This window comes from Chelmon rostratus, chromosome 10 (assembly GCF_017976325.1).
Source record: "Chelmon rostratus isolate fCheRos1 chromosome 10, fCheRos1.pri, whole genome shotgun sequence".
Classification (NCBI taxonomy): Eukaryota; Metazoa; Chordata; class Actinopteri; order Chaetodontiformes; family Chaetodontidae; genus Chelmon; species Chelmon rostratus.
The window spans coordinates 460,074-486,417 of NC_055667.1; the positions used below are offsets into that span (position 1 = coordinate 460,074).

The 26,344-nt window shown below is 41.6% G+C and overlaps 1 protein-coding gene across 1 annotated transcript in view; it reads left to right on the forward strand.

Annotated features, from left to right (window-relative positions):
- Positions 1–26,344, forward strand: part of LOC121612707 (voltage-gated potassium channel subunit beta-2-like) — a 103,794-nt gene that overhangs the window by 23,131 nt on the left and 54,319 nt on the right. Inside the window, exons 3-4 of the mRNA XM_041945759.1 lie at positions 18,115–18,152; positions 21,646–21,725. Of these exons, the coding sequence (XP_041801693.1) occupies positions 18,115–18,152; positions 21,646–21,725 (118 nt within the window). The remainder of the gene's footprint in view (positions 1–18,114; positions 18,153–21,645; positions 21,726–26,344) is intronic.

Sequence of the window (26,344 nt, forward strand, 5' to 3'; positions counted from 1 at the left end):
ACGTAGATAATTTTGTCGGCTTAAACACACCCCGTGTCCCTTTCAAAATTTCCCAGAGGGAATTTTCTAGTTAGGGACACGGGGCAACGTCCCGAGTCACTTATTACTATACCGCGCGTTTCTTCTTCTTCTTATTATTATTATTTTTCATCTTCCTCCAAGTTTTCGTCCCTTAACTCGCCCCACAGCTTTGAGAAAACCCTCGCAAATTATATATCAAAACGTGCGCATTGTTCGGGATCGGTGTGACGCGAAAAACTGCGATAAATTTCCCATAAGAAATGAATGGGACGGGCGAAAAAAACAAGATTGAAATTGGAGTTTTTCAAACATCTGTAGCTCAGGCATACATTCACCGAGAGACTTCATTTCAACTTTAAAATGTAGACCCAAGTCTGGTCTATTGGTGTGTTCATCCACATTTTGATTGGTCCTATAGTTTTTGATCAGTCACTGTTCAATGACAGTGATCGTTTGGAGGGAAATTTTGAGATTATAATGGGTGTGTATTGCGCGGAATGTTCGTGCTAGAGTGCGTGCTGGAGTGGCACAGAGTCTAAAAACGATCTGAAAATCTCCTCTTTTTCTCGTCGCTACGGCCACAAATTACACTCTACACGCATAATTTTGGGCTCATTTTGTAGACAAACTTGTCCTCTTTCGTGTGATGTCCTCGAAAAAGCTGAGAGACTTACTGAATTTAAATAGTGAGACGTTTTGTGCAGCCAGCGCCCTCCTGTTCTCCCATTAAGTCCCATGTTAAAATTCAGAGCTGTTTTGTGAGCAAAGCAGAAATGCCTCCTGTCTTTAGATCGCCATAAAACGAAAAGTTGTTGTGTCAGGAATAAAACGAGGAGATGGCCGGACTCAGGAAGTTCTCGGGAGTCCGATGATCTATAGTACACTCTGATACGAGGTACGGTTCTCTCACCAGAGGATTTAGTTCAGGAGGTTCGCCGAACCCAAATCTCACTGCATACAATACAAACTCCTGTTCTCTGAGTCGCAGAGTCTTTTTAAGTCGACCATTTTGTCATTTTTCTAAAGAATATCTGGACATAAAACACACGTACATCTGGCCCAGACTTGTCCGCATCTCACAGTGTAATCGGTTTTTTGATAGCAGCTACGGTTTTGACACAATCGCAAGTTGTTCGGAAGAAACCGACAGCGAAAAAGCCGCTTTTCAAGGGAGGAGTTTAACAGGTGCAACTGTCATTTACACACACACCGGTCAATAACCCACGCACACACATCTGCAGGACAACAAGCCTGAGAATGATTATCTTAACGAGCTCAGTCAAAACAAGGGCATTGTTTGAAAACAATCTCCATCCAACAAACAGTTAAACTCAGCTTCACCAAGCGCTTTGCCAAAAAGGTTGAGACAGTAGTCACACAAACACACACACAAGCAGGGCTAACCAACAGCTAAAAAGTGATTAAAAACAGCACGTCAAAACTGAACAGGAACAGGTAAAAAGTGGGAGAGGTAGAGAGGTAATTATCAGCAGGTGGGGCAGAAGTTACACAGGCACACACGCACACACACACACACACACACATTCAGACACATATATACTATACACATCTCCATGTAGGAGCTGGTTGGGCTGCTTGTGTAGTTCAAGCAGACACACACACACAAACAGACGAAGACACACACATACGCAGTCACACACAATGACAGATACATAAACACACATACACAGACAAATGCATAATGAAAACCCCATCCCCCCGCCCCCTTGTTAACACCGTTAGCTCTATTAGCTCTGTTAGCACAGTTAGCTCTGTTAGCGTTAGCGCCGTTAGCTCTATTCGCGCCGTTAGCTGTTAGCTCCGTTAGTGTTAGCTCCGTTAGTGTTAGCTCTGTTAGCTCTGTTAGCATTAACTCCATTCATGCTTATTGATTCAGTTCATTAATTCATGTTAACAGAGACATGAAGCAGAGGAGAGAAGCAGACACAGACAGCTGAGGTGATCAACAGAGACAGACAAGGAGAAAGCCACAGAAACAGACGAAGACACACACATACGCAGTCACACACAACGACAGATACATAAACACACACACACAGACAAATGCATAATGAAAACCCCATCCCCCCGCCCCCTTGTTAACGCCGCTAGCTCTATTAGCTCTGTTAGCACAGTTAGCTCTGTTTGCGTTAGCGCCGTTAGCTCTATTCGCACCGTTAGCTGTTCGCTCCATTAGTGTTAGCTCTGTTAGCTCCGTTAGCATTAGCTCCATTCATGTTTATTGATTCAGTTCATTAATTCATGTTAACAGAGACATGAAGCAGAGGAGAGAAGCAGACACAGACAGCTGAGGTGATCAACAGAGACAGACAAGGAGAAAGCCACAGAAACACAGCTGAGAGCAATTCATTAATCAGGGACTGACTGCCTCTGATATCTGCCGTTTTCTCACATTGCAGCCTTTTTCAATTGTCCGCTGCTTCGCCATAGTTTCTCCTAGAGACTTCATTCAAACTTTAAAACGTAGATAATTTTGTCGGCTCCAAATGACCCTCGGCACATTTTGATATCTCTTACGGTTTTCGAGCTATGACCATCGAAGGCCGACGTAAGACGCGAACAACTGCGATAAATTTCCCATAAGAAATGAATGGGGAAATTTCCTCAAATTTCAGCCTTTTTCAATTGTCCGCTGCTCGGCCATACTTTGTCCTAGAGACTTCATTCAAACTTTAAAACGTAGATAATTTTGTCGGCTCGAACACACCCCGTGTCCCTTTCAAAATTTCCCAGGGGGAATTTTCTAGTTAGGGACACGGGGCAACGTCCCGAGTCACTGGCTCCTACAGCTATTTCATAGCTGCAGGAGCCAGTGACTCGGGGCGTAGCCCCGAGTCACTTATTACTATCCCGCGCGTTTCTTCTTCTTCTTCTTCTTATTATTTTTCATCTTCCTCCAAGTTTTCGTCCTCAAACTCGCCCCGCAGCTTTGAGAAAACCCTCGCAAATTATATATCAAAACGTGCGTATTGTTCGGGATCGGTGTGCTATTACTTTTCTCAAATTTATCGCAGTTTTTCGCGTCGTAAGACGCGAAAAACTGCGATAAATTTCCCATAAGAAATGAATGGGACGGGCGAAAAAAACAAGATTGAAATTGGAGTTTTTCAAACATCTGTAGCTCAGGCATACATTCACCGAGAGACTTCATTTCAACTTTAAAATGTAGACCCAAGTCTGGTCTATTGGTGTGTTCATCCACATTTTGATTGGTCCTATAGTTTTTGATCAGTCACTGTTCAATGACAGTGATCGTTTGGCGGGAAATTTTGAGATTATAATGGGTGTGTATTGCGCGGAATGTTCGTGCTAGAGTGCGTGCTAGAGTGGCACAGAGTCTAAAAACGATCTGAAAATCTTCTCTTTTTCTCGTCGCTACGGCCACAAATTACACTCTACACGCATAATTTTGGGATCAGTTTGTAGACAAACTTGTCCTCTTTCGTGTGATGTCCTCGAAAAAGCCGAGAGACTTACTGAATTTAAATAGTGAGACGTTTTGTGCAGCCAGCGCCCTCCTGTTCTCCCATTAAGTCCCATGTTAAAATTCAGAGCTGTTTTGTGAGCAAAGCAGAAATGCCTCCTGTCTTTAGATCGCCATAAAACGAAAAGTTGTTGTGTCAGGAATAAAACGAGATGATGGTCGGACTCAGGAAGTTCTCGGGAGTCCGATGATCTATAGTACACTCTGATACGAGGTACGGTTCTCTCACCAGAGGATTTAGTTCAGGAGGTTCGCCGAACCCAAATCTCACTGCATACAATACAAACTCCTGTTCTCTGAGTGGCAGAGTCTTTTTAAGTCGACCATTTTGTCATTTTTCTAAAGAATATCTGGACATAAAACACACGTACATCTGGCCCAGACTTGTCCGCATCTCACAGTGTAATCGGTTTTTTGATAGCAGCTACGGTTTTGACACAATCGCAAGTTGTTCGGAAGAAACCGACAGCGAAAAAGCCGCTTTTCAAGGGAAGAGTTTAACAGGTGCAACTGTCATTTACACACACACCGGTCAATAACCCACGCACACACATCTGCAGGACAACCAGCCTGAGAGTGATTATCTTAACGAGCTCAGTCAAAACAAGGGCATTGTTTGAAAACAATCTCCGTCCAACAAACAGTTAAACTCAGCTTCAGAAAGCAGTTTCGCAAAAAGGTTGAGACAGTAGTCACACAAACACACACACAAAAAGGGCTAACCAACAGCTAAAAAGTGATTAAAAACAGCACGTCAAAACTGAACAGGAACAGGTAAACAGTGGGAGAGGTGCAGAGGTAATTATCAGCAGGTGGGGCAGAAGTTACACAGGCACACACGCACGCACACACACACACACACACACACATTCAGACACACATATACCATACACATCTCCATGTAGGAGCAGATTGGGCTGCTTGTGTAGTTCAAGCAGACACACACACACAAACAGACGAAGACACACACATACGCAGTCACACACAATGACAGATACATAAACACACACACACAGACAAATGCATAATGAAAACCCCATCCCCCCGCCCCCTTGTTAACGCCGTTAGCTCTATTAGCTCTGTTAGCACAGTTAGCTCTGTTAGTGTTAGCGCCGTTAGCTCTATTCGCACCGTTAGCTGCTAGCTCCGTTAGTGTTAGCTCTGTTAGCTCCGTTAGCATTAGCTCCATTCATGTTTATTGATTCAGTTCATTAATTCATGTTAACAGAGACATGAAGCAGAGGAGAGAAGCAGACACAGACAGCTGAGGTGATCAACAGAGACAGACAAGGAGAAAGCCACAGAAACACAGCTGAGAGCAATTCATTAATCAGGGACTGACTACCTCTGATATCTGCCGTTTTCTCACATTGCAGCCTTTTTCAATTGTCCGCTGCTTCGCCATAGTTTCTCCTAGAGACTTCATTCAAACTTTAAAACGTAGATAATTTTGTCGGCTCAAAATGACCCTCGGCACATTTTGATATCTCTTACGGTTTTCGAGCTATGACCATCGAAGGCCGACGTAAGACGCAAACAACTGCGATAAATTTCCCATAAGAAATGAATGGGGAAATTTCCTCAAATTTCAGCCTTTTTCAATTGTCCGCTGCTCGGCCATACTTTGTCCTAGAGACTTCATTCAAACTTTAAAACGTAGATAATTTTGTCGGCTCGAACGCACCCCGTGTCCCTTTCAAAATTTCCCAGGGGGAATTTTCTAGTTATTATTTTTCATCTTCCTCCAAGTTTTCGTCCTCAAACTCGTCCCACAGCTTTGAGAAAACCCTCGCAAATTATATATCAAAACGTGCGTATTGTTCGGGATCGGTGTGCTATTACTTTTCTCAAATTTATCGCAGTTTTTCGCGTCGTAAGACGCGAAAAACTGCGATAAATTTCCCATAAGAAATGAATGGGACGGGCGAAAAAAACAAGATTGAAATTGGAGTTTTTCAAACATCTGTAGCTCAGGCATACATTCACCGAGAGACTTCATTTCAACTTTAAAATGTAGACCCAAGTCTGGTCTATTGGTGTGTTCATCCACATTTTGATTGGTCCTATAGTTTTTGATCAGTCACTGTTCAATGACAGTGATCGTTTGGCGGGAAATTTTGAGATTATAATGGGTGTGTATTGCGCGGAATGTTCGTGCTAGAGTGCGTGCTAGAGTGGCACAGAGTCTAAAAACGATCTGAAAATCTTCTCTTTTTCTCGTCGCTACGGCCACAAATTACACTCTACACGCATAATTTTGGGCTCATTTTGTAGACAAACTTGTCCTCTTTCGTGTGATGTCCTCGAAAAAGCCGAGAGACTTACTGAATTTAAATAGTGAGACGTTTTGTGCAGCCAGCGCCCTCCTGTTCTCCCATTAAGTCCCATGTTAAAATTCAGAGCTGTTTTGTGAGCAAAGCAGAAATGCCTCCTGTCTTTAGATCGCCATAAAACGAAAAGTTGTTGTGTCAGGAATAAAACGAGGAGATGGCCGGACTCAGGAAGTTCTCGGGAGTCCGATGATCTATAGTACACTCTGATACGAGGTACGGTTCTCTCACCAGAGGATTTAGTTCAGGAGGTTCGCCGAACCCAAATCTCACTGCATACAATACAAACTCCTGTTCTCTGAGTCGCAGAGTCTTTTTAAGTCGACCATTTTGTCATTTTTCTAAAGAATATCTGGACATAAAACACACGTACATCTGGCCCAGACTTGTCCGCATCTCACAGTGTAATCGGTTTTTTGATAGCAGCTACGGTTTTGACACAATCGCAAGTTGTTCGGAAGAAACCGACAGCGAAAAAGCCGCTTTTCAAGGGAAGAGTTTAACAGGTGCAACTGTCATTTACACACACACCGGTCAATAACCCACGCACACACATCTGCAGGACAACAAGCCTGAGAATGATTATCTTAACGAGCTCAGTCAAAACAAGGGCATTGTTTGAAAACAATCTCCATCCAACAAACAGTTAAACTCAGCTTCACCAAGCGCTTTGCCAAAAAGGTTGAGACAGTAGTCACACAAACACACACACAAGCAGGGCTAACCAACAGCTAAAAAGTGATTAAAAACAAGCACGTCAAAACTGAACAGGAACAGGTAAAAAGTGGGAGAGGTAGAGAGGTAATTATCAGCAGGTGGGGCAGAAGTTACACACGCACACAAACAAACACACACACACACACACATTCAGACACACATATACCAGACACATCTCCATGTAGGAGCTGGTTGGGCTGCTTGTGTAGTTCAAGCAGACACACACACACAAACAGACGAAGACACACACATACGCAGTCACACACAACGACAGATACATAAACACACACACACAGACAAATGCATAATGAAAACCCCATCCCCCCGCCCCCTTGTTAACGCCGCTAGCTCTATTAGCTCTGTTAGCACAGTTAACTCTGGTTGCGTTAGCGCCGTTAGCTCTATTCGCACCGTTAGCTGTTCGCTCCATTAGTGTTAGCTCTGTTAGCTCCGTTAGCATTAGCTCCATTCATGTTTATTGATTCAGTTCATTAATTCATGTTAACAGAGACATGAAGCAGAGGAGAGAAGCAGACACAGACAGCTGAGGTGATCAACAGAGACAGACAAGGAGAAAGCCACAGAAACACAGCTGAGAGCAATTCATTAATCAGGGACTGACTACCTCTGATATCTGCCGTTTTCTCAATTTGCAGCCTTTTTCAATTGTCCGCTGCTTCGCCATAGTTTCTCCTAGAGACTTCATTCAAACTTTAAAACGTAGATAATTTTGTCGGCTCAAAATGACCCTCGGCACATTTTGATATCTCTTACGGTTTTCGAGCTATGACCATCGAAGGCCGACGTAAGACGCAAACAACTGCGATAAATTTCCCATAAGAAATGAATGGGGAAATTTCCTCAAATTTCAGCCTTTTTCAATTGTCCGCTGCTCGGCCATACTTTGTCCTAGAGACTTCATTCAAACTTTAAAACGTAGATAATTTTGTCGGCTCGAACGCACCCCGTGTCCCTTTCAAAATTTCCCAGGGGGAATTTTCTAGTTATTATTATTTTTCATCATCCTCCAAATTTTTGTCCCTGAACTCGCCCCGCAGCTTTGAGAAAACCCTTGCAAATTATATATCAAAACGTGCGGTTTGATCAGGATCGGTGTGCTATTACTTTTCTCAAATTTATCGCAGTTTTTCGCGTCGTAAGACGCGAAAAACTGCGATAAATTTCCCATAAGAATGAATGGGACGGGCGAAAAAAAAAAGATGGAAATTGGAGTTTTTCAAACGTCTGTAGCTCAGGCATACATTCACCGAGAGACTTCATTTGAACTTTAAAACGTAGATAATTTTGTCGGCTCCAAATGACCCTCGGCACATTTTGATATCTCTTACGGTTTTCGAACTATGACCATCGAAGGCCGACGTAAGACGCGAACAACTGCGAAGACTTTCCCATAAGAAATGAATGGGGAAATTTCCTCAAATTTCAGCCTTTTTCAATTGTCCGCAGCTCGGCCATACTTTGTCCTAGAGACTTCATTCAAAGTTTAAAACGTAGATAAATTTGTCAGCTCAAAATTAATACCGGCACATTTTTTGATATCTCTTACGGTTTTCGAGCTATGACCATCTGAAGACCATCAAGTTTCTCACAAAAATGCTCAGAATCTCTCCCTCTACAGTGGGTGATGTCATAAGTTAGAGTGAGACAGCCGGTGAAAAATCGCCTGAAATGTGTTTCTAAAATTGCCGTAAAATACAAACGGTGAATAGGAGACACATAATTTTGGGATCTTTAGTAGACAAACTTGTCCTCTTTCATGTGATGTCCTCGAAAAAGCCGAGAGACTTACTGAATTTAAATAGTGAGGCTTTTTGTGTAGCCACCTCCCTCTAGCTCTCCCATTGACTCCAATGTAAAAATTCAGAGCTGTTTTGTGAGAAAAGCATAAATGCCTCCTGTCTTTACATCGCCATAAAACGAAAAGTTGTTGTCTCAGGAATAAAACGAGATGATATTCGGACTCAGGAAGTTCTCGGGAGTCCGATGATCTATAGTACACTCTGATACGAGGTACGGTTCTCTCACCAGAGGATTTAGTTCAGGAGGTTCGCCGAACCCAAATCTCACTGCATACAATACAAACTCCTGTTCTCTGAGTCGCAGAGTCTTTTTAAGTCGACCATTTTGTCATTTTTCTAAAGAATATCTGGACATAAAACACACGTACATCTGGCCCAGACTTGTCCGCATCTCACAGTGTAATCGGTTTTTTGATAGCAGCTACGGTTTTGACACAATCGCAAGTTGTTCGGAAGAAACCGACAGCGAAAAAGACGCTTTTCAGTTAACAGGTGTGTCATTAACTGTCATTTACACACACACCGGTCAATAACCCACGCACACACATCTGCAGGACAACAAGCCTGAGAATGATTATCTTAACGAGCTCAGTCAAAACAAGGGCATTGTTTGAAAACAATCTCCATCCAACAAACAGTTAAACTCAGCTTCACCAAGCGCTTTGCCAAAAAGGTTGAGACAGTAGTCACACAAACACACACACAAGCAGGGCTAACCAACAGCTAAAAAGTGATTAAAAACAAGCACGTCAAAACTGAACAGGAACAGGTAAAAAGTGGGAGAGGTAATTATCAGCAGGTGGGGCAGAAGTTACACACGCACACAAACAAACACACACACACACACACACACATTCAGACACACATATACCAGACACATCTCCATGTAGGAGCTGGTTGGGCTGCTTGTGTAGTTCAAGCAGACACACACACACAAACAGACGAAGACACACACATACGCAGTCACACACAACGACAGATACATAAACACACACACACAGACAAATGCATAATGAAAACCCCATCCCCCCGCCCCCTTGTTAACGCCGTTAGCTCTGTTAGCTCTGTTAGCACAGTTAGCTCTGTTAGTGCTAGCGCCGTTAGCTATATTCGCACCTTTAGCTGTTAGCTCAGTTAGTGTTAGCTCTGTTAGCTCCGTTAGCATTAGCTCCATTCATGTTTATTGATTCAGTTCATTAATTCATGTTAACAGAGACATGAAGCAGAGGAGAGAAGCAGACACAGACAGCTGAGGTGATCAACAGAGACAGACAAGGAGAAAGCCACAGAAACACAGCTGAGAGCAATTCATTAATCAGGGACTGACTACCTCTGATATCTGCCGTTTTCTCAAATTGCAGCCTTTTTCAATTGTCCGCTGCTTCGCCATAGTTTCTCCTAGAGACTTCATTCAAACTTTAAAACGTAGATAATTTTGTCGGCTCGAACGCACCCCGTGTCCCTTTCAAAATTTCCCAGGGGGAATTTTCTAGTTATTTTTCATCTTCCTCCAAGTTTTCGTCCCTTAACTCGCCCCGCAGCTTTGAGAAAACCCTCGCAAATTATATATCAAAACGTGCGTATTGTTCGGGATCGGTGTGCTATTACTTTTCTCAAATTTATCGCAGTTTTTCGCGTCGTAAGACGCGAAAAACTGCGATAAATTTCCCATAAGAAATGAATGGGACGGGCGAAAAAAACAAGATTGAAATTGGAGTTTTTCAAACATCTGTAGCTCAGGCATACATTCACCGAGAGACTTCATTTCAACTTTAAAATGTAGACCCAAGTCTGGTCTATTGGTGTGTTCATCCACATTTTGATTGGTCCTATAGTTTTTGATCAGTCACTGTTCAATGACAGTGATCGTTTGGAGGGAAATTTTGAGATTATAATGGGTGTGTATTGCGCGGAATGTTCGTGCTAGAGTGCGTGCTGGAGTGGCACAGAGTCTAAAAACGATCTGAAAATCTCCTCTTTTTCTCGTCGCTACGGCCACAAATTACACTCTACACGCATAATTTTGGGATCAGTTTGTAGACAAACTTGTCCTCTTTCGTGTGATGTCCTCAAAAAAGCCGAGAGACTTACTGAATTTAAATAGTGAGACGTTTTGTGCAGCCAGCGCCCTCCTGTTCTCCCATTAAGTCCCATGTTAAAATTCAGAGCTGTTTTGTGAGCAAAGCAGAAATGCCTCCTGTCTTTAGATCGCCATAAAACGAAAAGTTGTTGTGTCAGGAATAAAACGAGGAGATGGTCGGACTCAGGAAGTTCTCGGGAGTCCGATGATCTATAGTACACTCTGATACGAGGTACGGTTCTCTCACCAGAGGATTTAGTTCAGGAGGTTCGCCGAACCCAAATCTCACTGCATACAATACAAACTCCTGTTCTCTGAGTCGCAGAGTCTTTTTAAGTCGACCATTTTGTCATTTTTCTAAAGAATATCTGGACATAAAACACACGTACATCTGGCCCAGACTTGTCCGCATCTCACAGTGTAATCGGTTTTTTGATAGCAGCTACGGTTTTGACACAATCGCAAGTTGTTCGGAAGAAACCGACAGCGAAAAAGCCGCTTTTCAAGGGAGGAGTTTAACAGGTGCAACTGTCATTTACACACACACCGGTCAATAACCCACGCACACACATCTGCAGGACAACAAGCCTGAGAATGATTATCTTAATGAGCTCAGTCAAAACAAGGGCATTGTTTGAAAACAATCTCCATCCAACAAACAGTTAAACTCAGCTTCACCAAGCGCTTTGCCAAAAAGGTTGAGACAGTAGTCACACAAACACACACACAAGCAGGGCTAACCAACAGCTAAAAAGTGATTAAAAACAAGCACGTCAAAACTGAACAGGAACAGGTAAAAAGTGGGAGAGGTAGAGAGGTAATTATCAGCAGGTGGGGCAGAAGTTACACACGCACACAAACAAACACACACACACACACACATTCAGACACACATATACCAGACACATCTCCATGTAGGAGCTGGTTGGGCTGCTTGTGTAGTTCAAGCAGACACACACACACAAACAGACGAAGACACACACATACGCAGTCACACACAACGACAGATACATAAACACACACACACAGACAAATGCATAATGAAAACCCCATCCCCCCGCCCCCTTGTTAACGCCGTTAGCTCTGTTAGCTCTGTTAGCACAGTTAGCTCTGTTAGCGCTAGCGCCGTTAGCTATATTCGCACCTTTAGCTGTTAGCTCAGTTAGTGTTAGCTCTGTTAGCTCCGTTAGCATTAGCTCCATTCATGTTTATTGATTCAGTTCATTAATTCATGTTAACAGAGACATGAAGCAGAGGAGAGAAGCAGACACAGACAGCTGAGGTGATCAACAGAGACAGACAAGGAGAAAGCCACAGAAACACAGCTGAGAGCAATTCATTAATCAGGGACTGACTACCTCTGATATCTGCCGTTTTCTCAATTTGCAGCCTTTTTCAATTGTCCGCTGCTTCGCCATAGTTTCTCCTAGAGACTTCATTCAAACTTTAAAACGTAGATAATTTTGTCGGCTCAAAATGACCCTCGGCACATTTTGATATCTCTTACGGTTTTCGAGCTATGACCATCGAAGGCCGACGTAAGACGCAAACAACTGCGATAAATTTCCCATAAGAAATGAATGGGGAAATTTCCTCAAATTTCAGCCTTTTTCAATTGTCCGCTGCTCGGCCATACTTTGTCCTAGAGACTTCATTCAAACTTTAAAACGTAGATAATTTTGTCGGCTCGAACACACCCCGTGTCCCTTTCAAAATTTCCCAGGGGGAATTTTCTAGTTATTTTTCATCTTCCTCCAAGTTTTCGTCCCTTAACTCGCCCCGCAGCTTTGAGAAAACCCTCGCAAATTATATATCAAAACGTGCGTATTGTTCGGGATCGGTGTGCTATTACTTTTCTCAAATTTATCGCAGTTTTTCGCGTCGTAAGACGCGAAAAACTGCGATAAATTTCCCATAAGAAATGAATGGGACGGGCGAAAAAAACAAGATTGAAATTGGAGTTTTTCAAACATCTGTAGCTCAGGCATACATTCACCGAGAGACTTCATTTCAACTTTAAAATGTAGACCCAAGTCTGGTCTATTGGTGTGTTCATCCACATTTTGATTGGTCCTATAGTTTTTGATCAGTCACTGTTCAATGACAGTGATCGTTTGGCGGGAAATTTTGAGATTATAATGGGTGTGTATTGCGCGGTTGCGAGCAGTTAAACTCAGCTTCAGAAAGCAGTTTCGCAAAAAGGTTGAGACAGTAGTCACACAAACACACACACAAAAAGGGCTAACCAACAGCTAAAAAGTGATTAAAAACAGCACGTCAAAACTGAACAGGAACAGGTAAACAGTGGGAGAGGTGCAGAGGTAATTATCAGCAGGTGGGGCAGAAGTTACACACGCACACACACACATTCAGACACACATATACCAGACACATCTCCATGTCGGAGCTGGTTGGGCTGCTTGTGTAGTTCAAGCAGACACACACACACAAACAGAGGAAGACACACACATACGCAGTCACACACAATGACAGATACATAAACACACACACACACAGACAAATGCATAATGAAAACCCCATCCCCCCGCCCCCTTGTTAACGCCGTTAGCTCTATTAGCTCTGTTAGCACAGTTAGCTCTGTTAGCGTTAGCGCCGTTAGCTCTATTCGCACCGTTAGCTGTTAGCTCTGTTAGTGTTAGCTCTGTTAGCTCCGTTAGCATTAGCTCCATTCATGTTTATTGATTCAGTTCATTAATTCATGTTAACAGAGACATGAAGCAGAGGAGAGAAGCAGACACAGACAGCTGAGGTGATCAACAGAGACAGACAAGGAGAAAGCCACAGAAACACAGCTGGGACGAATTTATTAATCAGGGACTGACTACCTCTGATATCTGCTGTTTTCTCAAATTGCAGCCTTTTTCAATTGTCCGCTGCTTCGCCATAGTTTCTCCTAGAGACTTCATTCAAACTTTAAAACGTAGATCATTTTGTCGGCTCGAACACACCCCGTGTCCCTTTCAAAATTTCCCAGGGGGAATTTTCTAGTTTTATTTATTCTTTATAGATCACAAACACAAATACAAACACACAGCCAAAGACTACCTGTGTACATTGAATGTGCTGCAACTCACTAATAAATCAGCTGTTCACCAAATATCTCTCTCTGGAGCCTGATTCTTGACTGGAGTCAAGTCCATATCTGTTGCCTCAACCAGCCTGATTGCGGAGGTCCCTGCACTCCGTTTTAGTATGAGTCTGCATTTCATGCAGGAAGGGAGTCAAAAAAAAGGGCTTGTTGAATTCAATGTTTTCTTCTAATTAGCCTTGGTAGAAGCAGAAATATCAAAGTAAAATGACCAAATCAGCTAAATCCGAGCAAGTCAACAAAATCAGGCAGACAAAGCACTGCTTCTGAAATGTGCCAAGTGGGGTTTGCAACTGTGTAAAGACTGGAACAAAACTGCATTGCAGATTCTACATTACAGTGGAATCTCATGGTTAGCCTGAAATATCTATCCAAGGCATACAAAAAATAACTTGAAAGCTGTTCTTGAACCATTTGGAGTAATAACATGGCTTTGGTTTCTCTGAAATATAACAGTCAGAGGTTTTATCTGCAGCAGTCAGAATCACTTGTCGCAGGGTTCTGGTACCGCCTTCAGAAAAAGGTAAAGAAAAAACAATGGCGTAGACGAAATGTAGGTTGGTGTCCTTTATTTGCCGGCCTCCCAAGGTGTGCACTGTGCAAACTATTTACAAGTGACAAAAAAAAAAAAAAAAAAAAAAAAACAGCAAAAAAAAAAAGAAAGAAATAAATACCTCCAAACATCAAAATGAGTTCTTCAATAACCCTTGTAGAAAAACCAGATGTTGCAAGAGAGAAACGCTCTGCTGATGTGACCTCTTCGTCCTCAAAACACAGACTGACTCTTACAGCCAAAATGGCCCCCTTTTTAACCTTATAGCCCCTCCCACTGGGCGTATAATTTTATGGATAAATCACAATTAATCATATAAACAAAACAAAACAAATTCACACACTGCATTTGTTTCCCATATTTTTTCCCACATCCCCTCAGATCCTTTCATCCATTACAAAGGTGTTAATCTCACCAATTAACAATTCTCCACCATAACCCATAAAAATAATAATCATGTGACCTCAAGGCGCGCCGGAGCGGCCCATATAATGGCCCGGATGGCTGCGCCCCTGTTTGGCCAGTCAAGCTTAGGTGTGGATGATGGAGAGATGACAATGCAGCGTGCCTCCGCGACGGGTGAGTGGACTGATGTGTGTGTGTGTGTGTACGGAGAAAGCAGGACGGCCAAGTGTGCACCCTTGGCTGTGCTACTGAACGGTTTGGGGCTGGAGATTATGATATGCTATGTAACTAAATTGTGAGGACTGAAAAGAGCGGGGGAATCGGTGGCGTCTTAGTGCGCGCGCCGCTCGCATCTCGCGACACCGCGACATCGTGTGGTGCGGGTGTACGTGTATGTATGTGTGTGTGTGTGAGTGCATCTGCCCGCAGACTGCCATAGAGCCGCTCCGTCATGTCGGCCGCTCCGTCACACACTGTAATGGCTGCTGGTATTGAGTAAAAGAAGTCTGATTGCACTGAAGTAGAAGGTATTTATTTCCACCTGAATATTTTTCTTTGCATAGGGAAGCCTGAGGGTGACTATATCTGGGCCTCATGAGCTGGAGCACAAAAGGGGACCACAGCATGAAGCCTTAGTCCAAGTTCAATTGAAATTTTAAACTAAAATCCTGCAGAAAATGAATATTTTGCATATGTTTGTAAATGCCTTTTTTCCCCCAAAATAACAGCATTTACAGTAGTAATTGTAAGTAAGTAATAGTAAGTAAGTATTAACAATATTTATTATTTCAAACCCTGTATGACAGGGGTCACCAACTATATTTGTCGGAGGGCCAGAGTTTTTTGGGACAGACACCTTGGGGGCCGGACACTCCGGAATGAAATAAATCACATTTTGGCGCAACATTATTTGATTCTTGTTTACATATATATTATTTTATTACAAAACTGAAGGCATTTTTAGCCTTTATCAGCAAGGCTCCTATCACCTATACCACAGTCAACCACCAGGAGTGATAAAGATATTTTGCCCAACTCAATTCAAGTTAACTTTATTATAGAGCACTAAAAAACAAACACAGCTAAAACAAAGCCTTGATTGTGGGGCTGTCATATCAGTCACTGGATTCAATGCTAATATGGGGTCAGTTAGTGGAAGGACAAGGCCTCTTAACACAGGTAAAACGTGTACTGTCTCATTGTGTCTGTTAATGTGTTTGGTTCACTGGCATCATGTTTTGTCTTGCACTTCCTGTCAGACCCTTGACTTCCTGGTGTCCTTCCTGCCTGTCTGATTGTCTACCCCGCCCTCATTGTTTCCACCTGTTACTTGTTACCTCGTGTATATATTTTTTCTCCTTTTTTAGTACTGACAAGTCTACTAGTTTGAAGCTTGTTGTTGAGACTTTGAAATAAAAACCAAATGTTGAGCAAGGGCATGAGGAAAAGTTATGTAAAAAAAGAAATATGAAACAATTAATGTTAAACAGTGCAGCGAGTTTGTTCTCATTCACATGTAAATAGTCATAAATGGTGGGATTACTCATAGTTCAGTTGCTTTATTAGTGGGGACCACACAATAGTTTCTCCAGTCGCGGGCCGGATTGGACAGTCCGCCACCAGTTGATGATCTCTGCTGTATAATATCCCTGATCCCTGCACTGAATTCCTTGATTTTGGCTGCAAATTACCCATTGAAAGAGCATGGAATTTCATATTTCTATATGAAGCACCATCTCCGCTATCATTTGCAACTGGCTGGATCTTTACATGAAAGAAGAGAATGACGCACTTCCATTCATTGCAGACACGTTGGCTATTGTTGGCTGTGGACATGATATGGAAGATCCAAATTGGTTGGGTGAGGTGCCAATCGAAGAGTTTGAATTCAGCATCCATTTTGAGACCAACATATCACTTACATGTACATGCCTTCGTACGGGCTACACATTAGCACATTGTGGCTAATTGGAAATGATTAAACAGCTTTCCATGGATTGTTTTATTGTTTTGATCTGAATATTATACTGCATTGGAACTTTGCCAGTGTAACCAGACTGTGAGTATCAATCTGTAGAGTACTATGAGACTCAATTTTATAGTTGTTTGTTTGTTGTTGGCACTGATTGTACCTGCTGTTGTGATTGTATCTTAAACTGGTTTGTAGTAATCAAATGAAAGAATCTTAGCTTTCCAATAATGTATAACATGAGCACAAACCTAATTTATGTCAGTGGACAGGCAGAGTCTTAAGATATAAGTGTAACATAAATGTTGCTTTTAACATTAATGATCAGGTAATGTGTTGCCTGTTACCTGCTGATGTTTATTAGCATAGTAATCGATGAGTTGACATAACTGCAAATTAGCCATCATGCTAGCCAAATTTTGGCAATAAGTTCATACAAGTGACCTCCGTTCAGAATGTAAACTCACATGTTTTATGCTGGTCTAAGATAAATGGTAAAGGAATGCATTGTTTTGGATGGCATAGTGCAACTCCTTATTTTAGTGAGTATTGTGTGTATTACATTTAATATACAGTGAGTTCTAGGTTGTGTTGTGCATCAAACTTGCAGTGGTGTAGCACTGTAATGTTTATTGTTGAGCTGAAAAGCAGGTTTAGATGGTTCTAGCTGAGCCACTTGCCCACACCCTGCACTCACTAGCTTCAAATCGCTTGCTTATGTGATATTCTCCTGCTAGCTTTAAGGTGGATTTCTGATGAAGTGTGACACTGCTGCTCCTGTGGCTATTGGAAAGGAGATGACAGCTGCTGCTTCACAACCTCCTTGATCTTCTTCAGTATATTTTCTGTAACGCCCTCTCTCTCCTCTCTCTCCTCCTCTGTTACCAGACCCTGAAATTCTGCTGAATTGTTAGGCCAAAGATATACTTGCTTTTTTAACCACAATTCCATGTAGACAACTGGCTACATGTTGCTCACATACTATCCTGGTTACTGCATGTGTTACTGGAGGATACCGCTAGAGGGCACACCAGAGAACTCAGAAAGTCTAGAACTTCCAACATTTGCTTGATGTATACGATAAACATGGTAGCATTCAAGGAGGTTACTATTTTGTCCATTCTGAGGCTACGGCAGAAAGAGTGACAGCAGTGGCATCATAGATGGAATGAGGCCCCTAAATTAAGCATGTCATGAAAATTGTGAGTATGTTTCTCTCATTGTGCCACTACAAGAATTTGATGATGAGAAACAGCAACGGTATGTTGAATTTCCACACCACAGTTCAGCAGAGTGGCTTCCAGTCATGCTCTGCTTTCTGGTAACAGGTATCTGCTACCACCCCCTACCATTCGTGCATTACAGTTACATTGTTTCATCAATTATTCTATATTAATTTGGAACAGTGGTTACAATTTTAGAAGTTGTTGAAAGTCTACTCCCTGGCAATTGTGTTCCAGCATTACAGCCTCAAATGTACATGTGTATATATATATATATATATATATATATATATATATATATATATATATATATATATATATATATATATATATATATGTATACACACACACACACACAATGTAATCATTTGTTTTTGTGCAGGCACGTGGGTTACCTTTGGAGGCCAAATAACGGATGAGGTAGGAGAGAACACCTGAACACCTGTACAGTCTCATGTATTCCTGACTAAACGTTTAACAGAGTTTAACAATGACAGAAGAGTTTTACCAAGTAACTACATGGATTCATGGATCTGTACTGACTAGGGAAGTGTATTGATTGCAGGCTTTTCAAGCTGAAACAGATGCAACAAATAGGAAAAATATTGTTTTAGCTCAATATAGCCTCACGGTAAATTTTACACTATATTATCTATTACTGATGACTAGTAATGAAATTTGGTACAGGCATTCATCGTCCCCACAGGATGAATTCTACTAATGTGTGGCTGGTGATCCTGTCACTTTTCATTTAGTGCTATCATCTGGTCAAAAAGGTAAACTTGTTCAATGCTTTGGTTTATGCCCTAGTGCCTGACAACAGAGGTGGGGCAAAGCCATTGTTTGCATGTAACAAGTAATTCTTAGAAGATCTACTTGTTTAGACTTATTTCTTATTTTTTTATAATGCCCAGAGTCCCAAACATTATCTTTTAAATCTTAAACCAGTCATTGTGGAATTAGGAACAGTGACAATGTGACACTAAATGTACTGTTTGACACCTATCACTGCCATGTCAGTAGACATCTTGATTACAAAGATTACAACTCTGAGTGTGTTAAGAGCTTATCGCAGTTTTAACAACACTAGCTAATGTCATAAAAACAGGAATCAATGTACTGTGTCTTATGATGGTTCATATAGTAAAACAAAGTTATTATGTCAAACATGTTACATTTTGTAGTCCATTGTGTGACCATAACTGCACAGCTATGATTAATACATCTAAATGTAATAATACAGGGTATCGTGTGTTGGCTGTCCGCATTAACCCATTTTTGCCTCCTTCTTATTTTGCTGCACCCTTTTACAACATAATTCTTTACCTTTGCACTTGGGAACAAGTCATCCCAAGTCAGAAGGTTATAGACTGAGTAAAGTCACAAATAACTGGTTAAATTTGAGTTTCAAGTGTTCTTTGATTTTGTCCAGTCTTAAGCTAACAGATTCCTAGCTCGAGTCAACTCCAATTGGGATAGCAGAAGAAATGAAAAAAAGAGAGAAAAACAATTTTTAAGGTAAAGTTCAACATTGAGTTTAAAACATTTACAGGTCTGAAATGAGGTACAATGATGGGTGCTGTAGGGGTCACCGCTTATAAATCTTAAGGCTAAATGATAAACAGCATCCAGTGATTTCATTGTGGAGGCAGAAGCTTCATCATAAATAACATCCCCATAATCTAAATCAGATAAAAAATAATGATTCCTTTAATTTCCTGTGGCAGTTAGGAAAGCAATTCTAATTACGTTACAGAAAACCAAGTATTGTTCTCAATTTAGTGATCATTGTATTAATGCTTTAAGTTTAAATTGTTGTCCAATCAGATACCTCGGTATTTGTACTGGGGCACTCTCTCTATGCATATACCATTAACTAAGTGGTTGCTAGCAGATTAAGTAGAAGTTGACTTGGTGAATACTATCCATTTTGTTTTGTCAGAATTAAGCACTTGTGAATGTGCAATCGAGGTTGAGTGAGTCAAAAGAAGACTGCAGACATTCAACTGCTGATTTTATTGATGTTGCCATAGTATAAAAGATTATGTTGTTGGCATGAACATGGAATTTGTAGGAATCAGAGGAGGGGACAATATTCAACTATTCAAACCAAAGGCAAGTGACAGAATCAAAACCAGTGCTTAAGAGTTTGCTTAGGGGTAGTGAATGGTCAACAGTATCAAAAGCTTTTGACAAGTCTGTAAACAGAGCAGCGCTGGACATTTGGCTATCTAGGGCAAGTGCAATGTCATTTAAGACCAAGGATGTTGCTGATATGGCACTGTGCTTAGGTCTAAATCCGGATTGATCGGGAATGAGTAAAGAAAATTAGGAGAGATATGATTTGAGTTGATCATTCACCAAGGTTTCCAAGATTTTAGTTAGACAACACAGTTTGGAGATTGGGCAATAATTATGAATATCAGCTTTGTCACCACCTTTATGCAAGTTTCAGAAATACAGTTTCAGAAAACAAGCATCCAAATTGTCAGCACCAGTTGATTTCCTTGTACGATTGTAAGAAGAGCATCAGTAAAAGTCCAGAAATTTAGGAATTGAGATACTCTTTAAATTTCAACAGCTCCATTACAAATATGCAGCCATTGTAATGTTTGTGGCCCAAATAATGATGACTCATCCTTTTTTCAGATTGTCTTTTCCTCAATCTCAAAACATTTCCAATTGCCCTGTAATAATGAAGGAAATGACTTTGCGATTTTGGTCTTATTATTCTATCGCATATTTCAGACTAAAGGATCCACCACACCGTCATCATTAGTGGCCATGCCCATGTTACACTTACATGGAATAGAACGAGTCTGCATGAACCCATCGACAGATGGTGCTTTAACACATCTCTTCTCCAAGGCCCTGAGTGTGACATACTTCCTAGAAATAAATGATTCTCCAATGTCATCACCAACTCTTCAGTTCAATTTCATTTTCTGTTGTAAATAAGGCATCTCAGCCAAAACGTATGAACACTCTCAATGATTATGACTTTGTAGCATTTAAGTCACATGTCATGAAGATCCTTGAGAAGCAGGTTTTGTTGCACAAGAGGACCCTGGTAACAGTATCGCAGTAGAGAATGAGAATCTTCCTGATACACAAGTCCTCTCACACCTGGAGAAGCTTTTAACACTGCATCCTGGATCATAGAATACCTCGCTAGCTGGCACATGGTATGTCAGGGCACATGGATGGAGTCTCTGAACTTGTGATAAGCAACACTGGTCCAGCTCAGGGAACTGGACTGGTCCCATTCCTCTTTAAACTTTGCACCTCAGATTTCCACAGAGCGGACAGCTCTTCCTGTGTCATGCATGATGACTACATGATGTTGTTAGTTACCTCAATGGTTAAAGTAAATGTCACTTCGCTGTTATTATTCTGTCATATTGTTTCTCTGGAATATTGTCAGATAGTACTGTCAAGATGTGGTTTACAATCTACTAAGGACATTCTGTAAGTCAAAATGTAGCTGTCACTATAATACTGTTAAATTATTACCTGAGGTGCAGCAGCCTCTTACAAAATTTTAAATATGTTCAATTTTATAATTCATGTGTCCCTATCAATTAGCACAGCAACTGTAAAACAAATCACAGATTTGGGTGGCAATTCAGAGATCTGTAAAACATCCTGAAATCTGTAGCAAATTCCATGACAAAATGGTACAAATATGGACATCCATCAAATAAATGTTGAGACCTGAAGTGGTGGACCTACCAAGCAACTAACTGACACTGCCATCCTTACAGCCATGCCATCACCATGGCTCAAAAAATCTCTCTTAAACACTCTGTTTGCCTTTTGAAGAACCTTTAAACTCCTCAGAGGTCAGAATGAGAGAAAATCCAACAGGTTCACACTTTGCTCATCTTTGTCATCTCAAATTTTTTTGTTGAAGGTGGCAGAGGAGCTGATGACTTTGGCTTATGAGAATGGAATCAATCTTTTTGACACAGCAGAAGTGTATCATGCCGGAAAGTAAGTATGGCTCCCTTCAAACTTGTTGTTACGTGCAGCAGTTGGCTGTAGTTGGCTCCTGCACGTAACATTCAATCCATCTCTCTCACATCTGGGTAAAATCAAGATGCAACTTAGTACACTTAGGGGCGTGACTCAAGAGACTGTCTGTCTAAAAATATATTTACACAATGCAACCACACCACATGTGCAAGTGGAAAACAAAAAGAAACTGCTAGCTTCCCTCAGATGAATTAACATGGGAAACTTTGGAAAACTTATATCAAATTATCTCTAGTCATGATGACTGTTGTGGAAAAATTTCCCGCTTGTTACAGCAGCTCTGACTGCTTTTCTTTGTTTTAGTGTTTTCTTGAGTTTTTCTCGTGTTTTTTCCATCGCTAGTCTTGATTGATCGTGCCAACCTATGGATGTACAACTGGTGAGACAAGTGATTTGCTTTTACTCTTTTCTGGACTTTTCAAAACAACAACAGGAGATCCATTCAGCCAAGGCTCCATTGTTTACACTTGGGAGCAGACTGTGCAGATGTGCTAACCAGACTGTTGCAGGAGTACTGGGAGTGCAGTATCATGTGCATCACAGAGATGTGGCTGAATGAACCCATGTCACTGAATGGATTTCATCTGCTGAGTACGGACAGGCGAGCGACAAAGAGTGGTAAGAGGAAGGGTGGGGGCATAGCAATGTTTGTAAACAACAGATGGTGTAACCCAGGGCACATCAGTGTACAGGAGCAGCGCTGCACAAGAGACATAGAGCTGCTAGCTGTTAGCATTTGGTCGTATTACCTCCCAAGGGAGTTCTCGCAAGTCATTGGGATAACTGTGTATATCCCCTCCTTGGCCAATGGTGCAGGAGCATGCAAGCTTCTGCACACTGTAGCTTCACAGCTGCAGACATGACACCCCCAGGGCCTCATCTCTGGAGATTTCGACCACGCTTCCCTGTCTTCAACTCTCCCAGTATGTTAAATGCCACACCAGAGACAACAAAACACTGGACTTACTGTATACAAACACTAAAGATGCTTACAGTTCTTTGCCCCTCCCCCCACTGGGCTGATCTGATCACAACCTGGTTCATCTGCTCCCTGCCTACATACCCTTGGTGAATAAACAACTGCCAACCATTAGGCAAATGAGAAGATGGTCAGAGGAGTCCAGCATGGCACTGAGGGACTGCTTTGACACCACTGACTTGGAAGTGTTGTGCAGTCCTCATGGGCAGGACATTGACAGTTTGACAACCTGCATCATGGAAGGGAAGGTGTGGTGTTTCCCAAACAGCAAACCCTTGGTATTCACTGAAAACCCTATTGAATGAAGAGAGTTTTGAAAAGAGTTTTAAGATTTGGGGACAAAACTGAGCTGAAGTGGTGCAGAGGGAGCTGAACAAGATTAGCAGAGGCAAGGACAGCTACAGGAGCTGGAGGAGCAGATGCAGGGAAACAACACCAGAGAGGTTTGGAGTGGCCTGAAAACCATCTCCAGACCATCACACCACCGTTACCTCTCTGCACCCCCTCCCTCCCTCCCGGAACATTCCTGACACCACATCACAGACCACTGACCAATCCAACCATCACTGCTGAAGGGGAAGCTGGAAGGACCTGGAGTGGACTGCCACCTGGCTGCGTGGACCATCAGCTCCCTCACTGACAGACCACAGTATATGCAGCTTCGAGACTGTATGTCGGACGTGGTGATTTGAAGCACTGGGGCTCCCCAGGGTACTGTGCTCTCTCCTTTGCTCTCTCCCTCTAAACATCAGACCAGAGACACAACGCTGACAGCTGCAACCTCCAGAAGTTCTCAGATGATACAGCCATCGTTGGACATGTATCATAGAGGAACTAACTGGAATACAGGGAAATCATCACCAACTTTGTTGACTGGTGTGGACTGAACCCCCTGCACATCAGTGCCGGCAAGACCTAGGAGATGGTGATAGACTAGCATCCAGGGCTTGGACATTGAGAGCATGGGGGAGTACAAATACCTGAATGTTCACCTCAACAACAAACTGGACTGGAACACCAATACAGATTCCCTGTACAGGAATGGCCAAAGTCGTCTCCATCTGCTGTGAACACTGAGGTCCTTTGGAGTATGTAGAACACTGTTAAAAAACATTTCATGACTCTTTGGTTGCATCTGGACTCTTCTACACAGTGGTCTGCTGGGGCTGTGGAGGCTCTGAGAGGGACAGAAAGAGACTGAACAAACTGGTCAGGAGAACAGGCTCTGTCCTGGACTGCCATCTCGACACCATCGAGGAAGTAGGCAAGAAGAGGATGTTAGCCAAGCTGACATCTATCACTGACAACCCTTCTCACCCCCCTGCATTCCTTCTCTAAGAAGGAACGCTACCGCAGGTCCTTCATTCCAACAGCCTTCAGGATATTCAACTCAGGCATTGTATAATGTAGCACTGTATCCATACTCACTAGTTGTTCTTTTGCACTACTGTTAACACCTTCTATCTCATACATGCTATAACCTGTGCAATATTAATTCTTTTTTCTTAAATACTTCGCCTATGCAGCTATACTTTTATTTCCACTGTGACACATATTTATCTACTGTGCGATAGAGCAAGTACTGTACTTATCCATACTAACCATGTTAATTTTTTTTCAATCCTTGTGCAATTTTTCAGTATTTCTTCATGTTTTCCATTGGCAATATTTTTTTTTTGTCTTTGGTATAAAATGTACATATATGTACATAGTCAGCTTCTTATTTTGTATTTTGAATTTTTTTGCAATTGCTATTTCTATTGATGCTGCCTGTGACACCGAATTTCCCCAGCTGGAGATGAACAAAAATAATCTTATCATCTAATCTTTATCTTATCTTACCTTGCCTGGTCTTGTGGGAGTGGCCTTTTAATTGTATCAAAAGTGACAAGAAAGAAAATGCACTGCTGCACCTTTTCAAAAATATCTTGTTTTTTGCTTGATTTTATGCATTCTATGTAGTCTATTTTTACCTTTGTCTTGCATTGTCTTTGTCTTTAATTTAATCTTTGTTATCATTATCAAATTGATTTTATTTTCCATCTTACTTAACATTTACATTCATTATCTGTTTTTATTTGTTTTCTATGTAAAGCACTATGAGCTGCAACTCCTGTGTGAAAGGTACTATTCAAATAAAGTGCAAATAGTGAAGCATCCTTTTATTGCTATGGTCCTCGTATTGGGAACAGCCTTCCTTAATTATTATTATTTTATTATATGTCTATAATATTTTGTCAATCTTTTATTAGTTTTATTTTATTTTATTTGGTCTGGTGTTTTCTCATTGTAGATTCATGAAAAGTTATGTAAGCGTTTGTTCATTTCCTGTTTTTATTGAGTATTCATAACTGACTCAAATGTTTGTTGTTTGTTGTTGTGTTTCATTACTCAAAGCACTTTGTGTCACGTTGTTATGTATGACAAGTGCGACACAGATAAAGTCAATTGATTGACTGATGTACAGTACAGTAAAGGCAAAATCTTCAGTCAGATACAGGAGGGACCAAGTGGGAATGAGGTAGAAGGCTTATCTTGGACCTGTAGCTGGTTAAAACAAAAAATAAAGCTGGAATCTGTGTGTAACAGCTGACCTGTGTAGATGTTTTGCGAAACACAGAACATTAATTACCATAAGATCCTGACCAGAGCTACAGCTGCTGTGCCACATGCATACATGTGCACATCACTCTCTCAATTTTGAGATGAACTTATTGATAGACTGAAAGGAAAGAATCTCAGCCAGCTGTGGACAATACACACCAGTACTGATGTTTCTGCAAAATCATCTGATATATTCAGTGACACCTGAACTGCATTATTGCAAGACTCAGGCATTAGTGTAGCACCTTTCACACCTGACTGAGTCACATTAATAGCTGTATTTTGAAAGACAGTCGGTACTTTATGTCATTTATGTGACACTATACACAAGTCAAAGAAGCAAAAGACATGAAAGTTGTTTTGTGATGTTGGAGCTGATTAAACCACACAAACTGAGGCTTTTGTGCTCCCTGCAGTTCTCCTTATAGATCCAGTCTTTGTTGATAGGTGGAGAAGAATCACTGGAGACACCTCCACTCACTGTAAAAATAACTTTACTGATCTTAGAGTAGTGACATCCTTGGCCTGCATGCATCTTGTAATGTGCAATACTATATTATTCCTCTTCCTCTGACACTCTTTGTTCACAGGAAACATAAGTATACAGGATTATGACATAAAATACCAATCACCAAAAAAGCAGTCTGAAAACTAGTATGCGTCTTTGGATAAAAAAGAGTGACCCTCTTTAATATTTAAATGAAATGATCAACGGTTGAAGTAGAGTATTATCAGGTTTTTATTCTGTAGACAATTACAATAAATTGGAATTGTATATGCAGAAAATGAATGGAACTTCGTTTGGGGAACTGCAGTTTCCCCTCCTTTTTCCCTTTCGTGTCTTGTGTTTCCCCTATCCCTCTGTCTCCTGTCTGTCTGTCACGTGTCTGTCTGGCGTGAGTGTGTTTCTCTGCAGGGCGTGGCTGACAGGTTAGGCTCAGCCTATTCCTCCCCTAAACGCAGCTGCACTCAATCATTCAATCAAGACTCACCT